Source organism: Seriola dumerili, unplaced genomic scaffold (assembly GCF_002260705.1).
Source record: "Seriola dumerili isolate Sdu_G_001 unplaced genomic scaffold, Sdu_1.0 BDQW01000433.1, whole genome shotgun sequence".
In the NCBI taxonomy this organism is placed as follows: Eukaryota; Metazoa; Chordata; class Actinopteri; order Carangiformes; family Carangidae; genus Seriola; species Seriola dumerili.
The window spans coordinates 13,462-26,647 of NW_019174688.1; the positions used below are offsets into that span (position 1 = coordinate 13,462).

At 36.3% G+C, this 13,186-nt stretch overlaps 2 protein-coding genes across 2 annotated transcripts; both read right to left on the minus strand.

Moving 5' to 3' along the window:
• Window positions 1-4,108: 4,108 nt before the first annotated feature.
• LOC111234034 (chemokine-like receptor 1) lies at window positions 4,109-5,098 on the minus strand. Its single transcript, XM_022761941.1, has one exon. The coding sequence runs from the start codon at window positions 5,096-5,098 to the stop codon at window positions 4,205-4,207; it is 894 nt and encodes a 297-aa protein (XP_022617662.1). The 3' UTR covers window positions 4,109-4,204.
• A 4,942-nt stretch (window positions 5,099-10,040) lies between these two features.
• Window positions 10,041-12,471, minus strand: LOC111234032 (chemokine-like receptor 1). The gene is made up of 2 exons (XM_022761938.1): window positions 12,318-12,471; window positions 10,041-11,558 (listed from the first exon to the last, which is right to left on the minus strand). The coding sequence occupies exon 2, from the start codon at window positions 11,542-11,544 to the stop codon at window positions 10,462-10,464; it is 1,083 nt and encodes a 360-aa protein (XP_022617659.1). The 5' UTR covers window positions 11,545-11,558; window positions 12,318-12,471; the 3' UTR covers window positions 10,041-10,461.
• Between the last annotated feature and the right edge of the window lie 715 nt (window positions 12,472-13,186).

Sequence of the window (13,186 nt, forward strand, 5' to 3'; positions counted from 1 at the left end):
AGAGGAAGAGATTTCTTGTTACATTCCTGTGAATAATTTGTCATAACTGGACAGCAAGTTGAGTTTCAGCCTTTTATATTAGTGTCTTTCTTGTTTTACTCCTAACTTTTGTCCTTGCTGTGACTCTGTTCATAGGGTCTGATTAGTAGTTGCATTTTTCGCATGATTTATAAAAACTCATTTCCGTTACTATTTCTCTCTATTGGTCTGTGATAACACACAGCTTAGCGCTTTTCTCAAGACAGTGTCTGCAACCACTGCTGTATGTGTTTATGGGCAAGTTCTTAAGGATATATGTTGAATTCCACCCTGAAGTTTGTGAGTGACTGTGCCATCCAGGAAAGAGGATATTATTCTCGTACTTTCTCAATATAACAAAACTAACGGTCAGCCGCAGTCAGAGTAAAGACATAGCATTTCTGCGTTCAGAGTATAAGGTTGTTCACTAGAAGACATTAATAAACAAATACTGTATGGTAAGAAGGAATATAATTTTCAATACAAATGTACATTTTTAACAGCTTTCCCATTATTGTCTGTCTTCTAAATGAGTAATCCATTTCGAGTACCACTTATCAATAAAATTTGTGTGTTTTAATTTGTATTTTCTTAGTTTTGTCATTTTAATTAGTCTTAGAGTAGTTTGGACACATTAAGTTTTTTAAGATAATCTATGTTGTATAGAATGAAGATAGAGATACACTTTTTTTCAATGTATATATATTGTTCATATAATGTCATTTATATACTGTATATTTAATATATTGTTTCCATGTATCTTTATATTTAATCTTTTTATTAATGTGCTATTGAAAGATGTAACTTTTAATCTTTTCGATTACATTGGGGAAAAAAATTTCTTTCAACTTCTTATTCTCCATTAATTTGTAGTTGTAACATTTGTGTACCTTTGTATGAAACTATTTATGAAGACTAGATAACTTTCTGCAGCACTCAAGTAGAAATCACTTAATATGTGTTTTCTCAATTTCAGAGGAAATGTGATTAAAGACTGTGAAACAGGATAACAAGAAAGGAACATTACCAATTGATCTAAATTGTGAAATATAATCTAAAATTTAGGATTTATTGTTTAAAAAAAAGTTATTATTTTACAACAGACTTTTTCTCTCAGAGGCAAGCAATAGTCTGTGTGTCAGCTTTTCAAGTAGACTACAGCAGCAATCACATATCCTAACTATTCCTTATTAAAACCTCAATTGATAATAGATGGTGTTCAGACTTCCTTTGTAATGTTACACAGAGTGAAGAATGGAGGAACATTAAAATGTGTAAGCTACATGTTCAAGATGTTCGATTCCAAACAGTCAAGCGGTCAGAGCATTTAACACTTAACCTTCTAAAAACATCAAGTTTACTCTACATTATGCAAGGATCGTTGGTTTATACTTGGTGGTACAAATCTTAGCTTGAAATCCTTCTTTGTACACCATGTTCTCTCATTTGTTTTCGTTGACCACTCTGAATGGTATATTTCTGTGTGCACTGAGCACCTGGATGCCCATCAAGCTTTACTTTGTTTGGTTTCCATTTTGGTAAACATCACAAGGAAGTCATGCTCACCATGCTGGTTTTCAAAATTTTATATTTTGATTTTCTGAATAGGAAAAGGCTGCTCTAGTTAATTAAGTAATCAATGGAGTTAACGTGAATTAAAGATTATGTTTGTCAATGTTAGCAGCTTTCAAGTTCACTTCTGACAACCCTTAAGATTCCATTGTTCTAATACTCTTTAACTGGTTCCATTTTAAATTTTCTTGATTTTAGTAGTGACATGATTTTGGTAACAAGTTTATAAAATAAAACACTTAAATTCATGTAGGCAGCCTTCTATGTATTTTTACAATGTATTTTTGTGATAAAGTAATATATAAGATTACTGCAGTTAGAATTGGGGGAATACGTGTGTCTTGCTCAACTCAAAAGTTTGTTTACTTAAATAAAAGCAGTTTGTTCTATATGTGTTTTCAAATTTCATTGGAAATCTGATTTAAGATGCAAAACAGGAAAGAAACATGTAGATAGTAGAGACTTGTGAAATTTCACTTATACTAATATGAGATAATATGTTCGACAAAAGATGTCTTCTTACTATCTATTTGGCTTGATCTACAAAGTAAACATTTTTTGTAAGTGTTGTGGACAAGTGACAAAGAGGGGCCGTACTAAACTGTTATTAAACCTCAAATAATTCAAATACTGCAAATACGTACATGTCCAGATGTTTTGGTTAAACAGTAAAAAGACAATTCACTCTATCCTACATAAGCAAACATGAGCTCAATCCAATATTGTAGCCGGTTCATTGTTAGACATGAGAAGTCACAGCAACCAGCTTCTTATCTCAGTACTGAGGTAATTCATGCAGGTTGGGCTTAAAAAATCACTTCACACAAATATTTTTTAAAACGTGGTTTTTCAATTTCAAGGGTATACACGCTAGGATCTGTTGAAGTTTTTTATCTAACAGATCTCAATTAAACAAACTTTAAACTCATAACAATTTTAGGGACTTACATACAACTGTCGCAGAATTGCTGTGTTACATGTTGGTCCCGCCTCAATGTGGTGGTGACTTGACACGTATGATATCAGACAACACAGATTTTATTAACAGACAGAGTTTGACCGAGTATTCTGCTTACCATTTCATCTGATAAGAAAATTTATTTTTAGCTGAGAAACAACTTGTGAGTTGAGCAAGCACACACGTTTCCCCAATTCTACTGCCAGTAATCTATCATACTTTTCATGAGCAAAATTACATTGTAAAAATACATAGAAGGCCCTACATGATTTAATGTGTTTTTTTTATAAACTGTCCAAATCATGTCACTACTAAAATCAAGAAATTTAAAATGAATCCAGTTAAGAGTATTAGAACAATGGACATCTTAAGCCAGGTGAACCATAAAGCTGCTACATTACAAACATAAATCTGTAAGTTCACTGTAACTTCCATGATTACTAATTAGACTAGAGCAGCCTGTCCTATCAGAAAATCAAAAAATATAAATGTTTGACAAACCAGCAGGTGAATGACTTCCTGTGATGTTACCACATGGAAAGCAACAAAGTAGCTTGATGGCATCCAGGTGCTCAGTGCACTACAAGAAATATACATTTCAGAGTGGTCAACGGAAACAATGAGAGACATGGTGTACAAGAGACATTCAGCTGAGCATTTGGTACCACAAGTTAACCAACGATCCTGCTGCATAATGTAGAGTGAACTGATGTTTGCTTGAGGTTAAGTGTAATTGCTCTGCGTTGACTGTATGAATCGACATTTGAACATGTAGGCTACACATTTTAATGTTCCTCATCTTCACTCTGTGTAACATTACAAGGAAGTCTGAACACCATCTATTATCAATTGAGGGTTTTATAAAATAGTAGGATATTTGCTGCAGTCTACTTGAAAGCTGGACACACAGACTATGCTGCCTCTGACGAGAAAAGGTCTGAAGTAAAAATATATCTTTTTCTAACATAACATTTGAATTTTAGTGTAATTTCACAGATTTAGATCAATGGTATGTTCCTTTCTGTTAAAGTCCTGTTTCACAGTCTTAATCACATTTCCTCTGAAATTGAGAAACACATATTAAGTGTTTCTACCTTTAGTGTGCAGAAGAGTTATCAGTTTCAAATATGTTTCATACAAAGGTAGCCACAAATGTTACAACTACAAATTATGTGAGAATAAGAGTTTGAAAGAATTTTTTCCCCATGAATCAAGAGATTAAAATGTACATCTGTTTCAAAATAGCACATTTAATAAAAGATAAATATAAGATACATGTGAAACACATATTTCATATACAGTATATATATGACATTATATGACATATATACATTTGAAAAAGTGTATCTTTATCTTACATTCATGCCAACAAGTTATCTTAAAAACTATTGTGTCCAAACTATTAAACTAATAAAATGACAAAACAAAACAAATAAAAACACATTTATTATAAGTGTTACTTAATGGAACTCATCAGAAGAACAGGACATAATGGGAAAGCTGTTAAAAAATGCTACATTTGGATGAAAATTATTTCCCATATACAGTTACAATATTTGTTTATTCATGTCGTGAGCAACCTTATACCTGAACATCAGAAACTGACTTGTCTTTACTCCGACTGGTGACCGTTAAGTTTGTGTGAGTATATGAGCATCATTCCTCTTCCTGGAAGGCAGTCTCCAATATATTCAGGATGGATTTGCGAACTAAGTCCTTAAAATCTTGGCCCATGAACACATACAGCAGTGGGTTCAGACAACTGTTGAAAAAGATCAAGCTGGTGGTTATAGGCAGACCAATAGAGAGGACATAGCCGGATGTTTTAGAACGCGTGTGATGATGCAACTCTAATAGACGCATGATGTGAAAAGGAGTCCAGCACAGGAAAAAAGTGGTGATAACAGCAGCGATGATCTTAAAGGGGCGACTCGACTTGCTGGCCAGGGTGCAGTTCCTCCTGAGACGATGGATTATCACAGTGTAACAGGAGACAATGACAGTGAAGGGAACAACAAATCCCAGGAGGAAGTTGGTGATGGCCATGGCCTGATGTCGAAACTTTCCTGTTTCAGAATCATCAGAAAGAGCAAAGTTGTTGAAGCAGCGGGTGGTGTTATATCTATCTGTAAAAGTATCCCTGAAGACAAAGTATGGAGCACTGAGAATCAGAGCCAGTAACCAAACACCTAGACTCACATAAGACGCCCTGCGTATATTTCTGTGGTTCTGGGCCCAGACAGGCCACACCACAGACACACATCTGTCCACACTGATCACCACCAAGATGTAGACACTGGCAAACATGTTCAGAAAGGTTAAGGTGGAATTAACTCTGCACATGAAGTTGCCGAAAGGCCAGTGGAAATCCATGGCTGTGTATGTCACTGTCAGGGGGAGGAATGCTGTGAAGAGGAAGTCGGCCACAGCAAGGTTGAGGAACCAAACTGTGTTAACTGTTTTCTTCATCTTGAACCCGGTCACCCAGATAACCACTCCATTCCCGAGCACACCAAGAACGAAGGCCAGGCAGTAAACAACGACAGACATGATATGGATTTTCTCCATTCTTTTCTTGAGACCAGCCTGCGATAGAAACATGAAACATATATTTCTTATTTTTCTAAAGCTCAACAACAACATCATCTTCTGGTTCAACAGAGCATTGCTTATGTAAACATATCAGTTTATCAGATGGAGAGTAGCTGAACTGTGCCTCTATAAAAACATTTGTCCACTTCTGAAATAAATCAGATTACCTTTGCCTTACAATTTGGATTGTCTTCTGTGTTGTTAAATTCCACTCATGGGGTTTTTCACAGTAGCTAATATCAACATCAGATATCTTTATTGTCTTATTTCTTGTCAATACAACACCTTCAGATTAATCTCAAATTAATTCAAATTCAAAGGATAATATATAACAACAATACCTTTCTCAAAGTTCCTCAGTTGGATGAGGATGTAGCGCAGAAGTGACTCCGGTCAAACTCTCTCTGGTTAATAAAGTATGTGTGTCGTGAAGACTCATACGTGTCAAGTCTCCAGCAAACTGAGGCGGGACCACATGTAACACAGTATTTCGTGAAAAAAAAAAGAAAAGAAAAAAAATGCGTACAATTTTCATGCTCTAGTAACGTACAATCACATCTTCCACACTTCTTAATACAGGTCACACTTGTAACATCCAGTTGTACTGCAAGTCCCTAAAATAAATGAGTTTAAAGTTTGTAAGATGAGTTATGGAAAAACCAGATTCCCACTGCGCTGACCCTTGAATTGATCACTTGTTACTGAGAAAGAGCTGGTGCTGTGACTTCTCATGTCTAACAATGAACCGGCTACATCATGTTGATTAAGCTCATGTTTGCTTGATGTAGGCTAGAGTGTAATTTCTCTTTTTCACTGTTTGAACCAACATCTGAAAATGTACGGTATTTGCAGTATTTGATATTAATTGAAGGGTAATAAGCAGTTTTGTAGGCTGCTCCCTCTTTGTCACTGTACACTTGACACAGAAAATGTTGACTTTGTAGATCCAAGCAAAAGAGACCTGAAGTAGGAATAAATTTTTGTTGAACATATTATCCTCTTATTAGTATAAGATGAATTTCACAAGTCTCTACTATCTACATGTTCTTTCCTGTTTTGCATTCTTAATCAGATTTCCTATGAAATTTTGAAGCACGTATGAGATACAACTGCTGTTTTTAGCTGAGAAACAACTTGTAAGTTGAGCAAGCACAGATGATTCCTCAATTCTACTGGCAGTACTCTATCATACTTTTCATATGCAAAATTACATTGTAAAAATACACAGAAGGCCCTACATGATTTAGAGTGTTTTGTTCTCAACCATCCACATCATGTCACTTCTAAAATCAAGAACTAAGAATTACCATAAATTTTACACAGTTGAGAGTATTAGAACAATAGGAAGTTTTGGTCCTGGGTCTGAGAAGGGCCTGATCCTGCAGCACATTACTAGTCGTTGTGTAGTTAAATATGTGCAGCAGCTCATCTGCTGAAGAATTCATATTATGAAGAAAGTTCATAATAATAATTAGAACGACTATCAACGTTGAAGTAAATCTTGTATCTACAGCTTGTTTTAGTATATGATACTAGAGAAGGAGATTCCAGACAAAAGCTTATGTGAAATTATGTGGTGTTAATGGGTCTGGCACAGCTGCAATAACAGTGATCATTATCATCATCATGCATGATTTAAATAAAACATCAAATCAAATACATTACAATGAAGCTTTAAAGAACAGGTTCATGTCACATGTCACAATATTCACATCCACAGTCGAACATATAAAATAAGTGTGCCATTCCATTTTCATGAGAAGTTATGTTGTCTGACAGTTAAGGAGTAATGAAAACCTTAAACCAGGTGCTTCTGCTACATTATAAACATAAACCTGTTAGCTCAATTCCATAGAGCAGCCTGTCCTATCAGAAAATCAAAAAATATAAATATTATATATCAAAGCAGCAGGTGAATTACTTTCTTTGATGCACTTTCAGAAAGCAACAAAATACATTGGTGGCAACGAGAGGCCTGTACTACGAAGCAAGTTCAACATATCCGGAAAACTTTTAGTTATCTGGCTTGATTGAACCTAACACTGACCGTCCTGATAACCTGTACTACCAAGCTGGTTATCAACTGGCTCAGTTAACCCATGGGTTTACCTATGCGGCTACGAGCGCGTTCATGTGAAAGAGAGGGAGTTGTTGATTATAAGCAACATCGTCTGAACCATGAATTAAGTTCTTAATATGATATGAAAGAAACGCTGATACTTGCCGGTAAATTCGGTTATAGCAACGTCCAAAAATGACATTCAACAAGGTGAAATGTAAACAATATGATCACATGAATGGAATAAAAAATATTATTTCCATGTTTAAACATTGTGTCTATCAAAGTCAGACTAAAGATATATTGTAAATAAGTGTATGAATTATCATTACGTTTGAATATTTTTGCTCTTTAGTCCGATGATGAACAAACTGTTATGAACATGAGATGCAGATAAAACAGTTAAAGTTAATGTCAGACTTCTGCTTCTGCTGCAGAGAGAAGAGACAGAAAAGAGGAGAGAAGTAGTTGATGTCTGATGAGTCAGAGCGACTGAAATGTTCATTTATAACTATGGAAATAATTAACATTGTGAGGCTAATTTTTCTAATCAAAGACATCATAGGTTTAGTTTCTATTTGTGGTCACAGGATCTCCTCATGTTATTCTGAGCTGCAGTGACGAAGAAGAGAGTAAAAGCATTGACACTGTCGGAAATCCTGCCGGATTAAAAAATATTTGTTCAATTAAAATGAGGCTATAATAGTTATTATATAGGCTATTTATTTAGCATGATAAACTCTCCGTGCATTTTTAGAAGCTTTGCTTTAAAACCAGAGTGGACACATGGAAAGACTCAAACAGGAAAACTATTCCACTGATTTTTAAAAAAATATTTTATATACTGTATATTGCTCGTTATTATAGATCACTTTATTGTAAACTCTTTCTGTCAGGATCCTGAAGGAATGATGACTCAGTTATTCCAGGTATCCGATTGGTCAGTAGTTTGGCTGTTGACAGGTTTTGATCTGATCCTCTAAAGTTAACCTGCGCCGGAGCAGTTTAGGAATTCAGCGTAAGTTACCATTGTCATTTACCCCGATAATAAATGAACCTCGATAACCTCAAATCCTGCTTCGTAGTACAGCCCTTTGGTGCTCAGTGCTACCAGTCAAAGATCCCAGGATTACAACCACAAAAACAATAACAAATCCAACTAGCTTGCATTGGTAGTATCCTGCTGCAGCCACAAGCGAGCAGTATATTACATGATGAATGCAAACAGGCAACAGGTCCTTTATGGGACAGAATGCGGTTACATCTGAGATCAGATTTAAGAAGGGATATCGCTTCCACTTCGTTCTAATTGATGTCTGTTTTATGGTTTAACTTGCTTGTCCTGACGGCGCGCCGCTGTGGTAAAAATATTATCAAGGTTTACATCAGATGAATTGTGTGTCATAGCTAGATATAAATATTGTATGATAATTGTATGATACTAGAAAGGTAGTTTACAGGAAAAGTGTTTTATAAATCTAATCTAGTGATTGTGGTGATTATGAGATGAGCATTATGAGTGAACAAACGGTCAAGTCAGAATGAATGGTAATGACGGATAACAACAAGAATGAAATTAACAGTCATCGTCAGCATTTATAGACTCTTTATATAGTTGACCATAGGGCTTAAAAAAAGTATCATATTACATTGTTTTCATTACAATAAAGTTTTTATAGAGAGGTATATATGGTAGGCTATTTGTGATTTAACATTGTGATGTTGAATATGTCAATATACCATATATACCTGTCACAGTGTGGGTAAGGCTGGACCCAAATGCAGCCAACACGGGAATGAAACGCAAAAAATGTTTATTAATGGAAGAACTTACAAAAACTGGTGAACCACAGGGGATGACAACAGGAGACATGAACAGATGAACCAACACAGACAAAGGGGAGCACAGAGACTATATAGACACAAGGGAGGCAAAGGTGATTGAACACAGGTGAAACACATTAGAGCAGGGCAGACAATCACCAAACAGAAACAGGAAGTGGCTGCCATGGCAAACCATGACAATACCAAAGTCACACAGTACATAAGTGTTATGTTATGTGTGTGTGACAAATTAATTCAAAGATAATTAACCTGCGACAATTTTCACAGCTGATTGAGCTTTTATTTTAATGTCTTTCGGGCAAAAATTACCAGCCAAATAAACAATGGGGAAATTATTGAAATTCTCAGATTACAGCACTTAATAGCATGTTTATCAAAGCATGCAGTAGAAAGTCAGCTGAGTTAGATTATGTGGTGTTGACACACACACACACACACACACACACACACACACACACACACACACACACACACACACACACACAGACTGTCATGTACCCAATTCTGTCATTGTCACACAAAACGGCATCAATTCTGTCATTGTCACACATAATGGCATCATTGGATTGGATAGGCTGTGAGGGGGAAGTTGGGAAATGAACTTTCAATAAGCCTTTTTGTGCAGCGGTTACACAACACTATTACACTGTAGATTTAATATTCAGTAAAATCTCTGTCATACATTTGTTCACAGCATACTATATTGTACAGAATGAGGCATGACTTTTTTTGTCAAAATACCCTTATTACTTTGTTATTTAGGTGATGAACCAGCATTTTAATAATCAAGATATTTAAAAAAATAATGACCAATAAACAACTCATACTTGTGTTGTAACTGTGTTTTCTTTGCTGTTACATACAGGCAAGGACATGGTCATCAAAATCTGTAGTGCATGTGAAAGATGAGAACATAACAACACAAAGTTCTCTTTTTGTGGTGTTGCAAAAATGTAATCATAAAGAAATGTGTATTTTGAAATAAAAACTGGGTTATTTTTTCCAGGATATTGCATTTTATTGCATTTCACCCTTTTGAGCTCTGTTATGGTACAGATTCAAGACACTGCTGGGAGTCCAGGAGAGTCCAAGAGAGTCAATGACAGGACAGTGTCAATCTCATGTAGACATTTGTGCTGTATTATAGAAAACATCCCACTACAACCTTGTTCAGCAAAAGTTTATCACACAAAAGGCATCACATTTTATTGTACAATATTACCATCAGTCTGTTGCATCAAATTGTGTAAATACTGTTGATGTAGTTAAAAGGCAGCACTCTTTGATAGACCTGATCACTTAGCCAAAAATACAGCAAAATTCACAAAAAAGGCATTAAAAGCAAAAGAAAAAAACAAACTTTATTTGATTTTCTATGTAAAGTTTCAGTATTTGTCTCTTCTTGTCTTGGACACCCTTACACCGCAGTGCTAAGAGCTGACTTGTCATTGGTCTGACTGGTGTCTGCTGTCTTTGTGTCAGTGTGAGAGTGTGTCTCCTCTTCCTGGAAGGCAGTCTTCAATACATTCAGGATGGATTTGCGGGCTTTATCCTTAAAATCTTGGCCCATGAACACATACAGCAGTGGGTTCAGACAACTGTTGAGAAAGGCCAAGCTGGTGGCTATAGGTATAACAATAGAGAGGACATAGCCGAATGTTTGAGAACCCGTGAAATTAACTAACTCTATTAAGAGCACGATGTGAAAAGGAGCCCAGCACAGGAAAAAAGTGGTGATAACAGCAGCGATGATCTTAAAGGGGCGACTCGACTTGCTGGCCAGGTTGCAGTTCCTCCTGAGACGATGGATTATCACAGCGTAACAGGAGACAATGACAGTGAAGGGAACAACAAATCCCAGGAGGAAGCGAGTGATGGTCATGGCCTGATGACGGAAATTTCGTAGCTCAATCACAGATGGTGTTTCATAATCATCAGAAAGAGCAAAGTTGTTGAAGCAGAGGGTGGTGTTTTCACTATACGTAAAAGTATCCCTGAAGATGAAGTATGGAGCGCTGAGAGTCAGAGCCAGTACCCAAACACCTAGACTCACATAAGATGCTGTGCGTATATTTCGGTGGTTCTGGGCCCAGACAGGCCACACCACAGACACACATCTGTCCACACTGATCACCATCAGGATGTAGACACTGGCAAACATGTTCAGGGAGGTTATGGTGGAATTAACTCTGCACATGAAGTTGCCGAAAGGCCAGTGGAAATCCATGGCTGTGTAGGTCACACTCAGGGGGAGGAATGCTGTGAAGAGGAAGTCGGCCACAGCAAGGTTGAGGAACCAAACTATATTTACTGTTTTCTTCATCTTGAACCCGGTCACCCAGATAACCACTCCATTCCCAAGCACACCAAGAACGAAGGCCAGGCAGTAAACAACGACAGACATGATGTTGAGAGACTTTCTCAGTTGAGCATACTCGTCTGAGTAATTTCCAAATACATTTGTGTTGTTGTGATAGAAAGGGGTAGTGTTGGTCTCCATCGTTGTCTTGAGAACTGCAATGACAATATGATGGAACAAAATTAACTTCTTTCTTTTTGTCTAGTTTACCCATATAGTTGTCAACATCAGTCCATTATATTCATAATAATATTAATAATTATTCATCGAAATACATAATGTTCAGTACACTAATGAATGAATCTAAATAGCAAATCTTCAAACTGAACTGACTATACTGGATCACCTCTATCACTGACAGTATCAGCTTTAAGCAGTGGATCACCGGTGACTGACAGCACCCTTGTCTGCTCTGGTGTTATTAAGACCAGGAAAGGCCAAAGAAACAACACCTAAAATCACCTGCCTGCCTGACTGCTTTCACAAACCCTGAATCTTGTTTACCGCCAGTTTTCTGACTTATTTATTGACTTATTATTATGGGCTATTTTAAAACTGTTAACTGTGTGTTGTCATGGAATGAAACAATTTCTCAACAGTTAAACTCACGCATAAAATGAGAAGACAATTTGCTGGTCAAAGGTTTTAGCAAATGTATCAATTTAACAGTACCCTAACTGTGAATTCTTCTTAAAAATCATTATCAACTCAGAAAAGCATAAAAAATGAAAAAAAAGAGCAAAAATATGAAATAAAGCTATAGCTTATTGAACAACTTAAAATAAATTGCTTTATTATTCATGTCCAAGGTAAGGTTTTGGTCTTGGTCTCTATAGCCAAAATTAGATGACTTTGCTGTCATATTTCCTTTGAACACTGGATTCATCTCATGTAAACTAGGAAACATAACATACCTTTCTCAAAGCTGTCCAGTTGGCTGAGGACGAATCTGCAGCAGAGGTCTCTCTGCTCAAACTCTGACAGGTTTATATAAACTGCTACCAAGGAAGTAGCCTTATATGTCACTGCCAAAACTGAGGCTGAACCCTAACCAGCAGAGATCGTTAAAACTCTCTCCGCCCTGAAGTTTATTAAATTTCTGCAACCCATACTTACTAAGTGTGTTAACTAAGTGTGTCTTCATTGATAGCTGCATAATGCATATGTTGAAATATATTATACTCCTTGTTGCTTTGTGCCAACTGTGTGACTCAACATCTGGACATTACTACATCTTTTCCTGTCCCCTCTCTTCATCTTGCACCATGTTACAAGAAAGTTGCAGCAGCATCTGTCAGTAACTGAGGGTTGCCAAGCAGTTTAATAAAACAGCAGCCTGCTCTGCACTGAAGCTAGACATTCAAACTATTATTCTATTTTTATATTTATATGTATTTATTATGCAATGCAATTTCACACTACTGTGTTGTCAGCATCCTGTTTTGCACTCTTAATCAGACTACCTCATTTTGAAAGACATGGTTTGCCATCGCAGAACTTATGAAAAGAGTCTGAGCATCAACCAAATGTTGACACAAACTGTAGTGGCATCAGTTTACTGTCTCTCAAACACATCTGATAATACCATAAAACATACACCATACAATATAATGTCCCTGCATCGCAACTGTTAAACATTTTGTTTTCTTTTGTGACACTTTGGAAGAAGACCATAGGAATTAGCTTGTTCTTCTACAGCATGGTATCATTTAATTTCAAAGTTTACTTAAAGGAGCTATTTGAAAATTTTGCTACTGCTACATAGCTAACATTAGCATTAACA

Coding starts and splice junctions, on each gene's coding strand:
- LOC111234032 (XM_022761938.1), bottom strand. CDS start 11,544: ATGGAGACCAACACTACCCCTTTCTATCACAACAACACAAATGTATTT.
- LOC111234034 (XM_022761941.1), bottom strand. CDS start 5,098: ATGTCTGTCGTTGTTTACTGCCTGGCCTTCGTTCTTGGTGTGCTCGGG.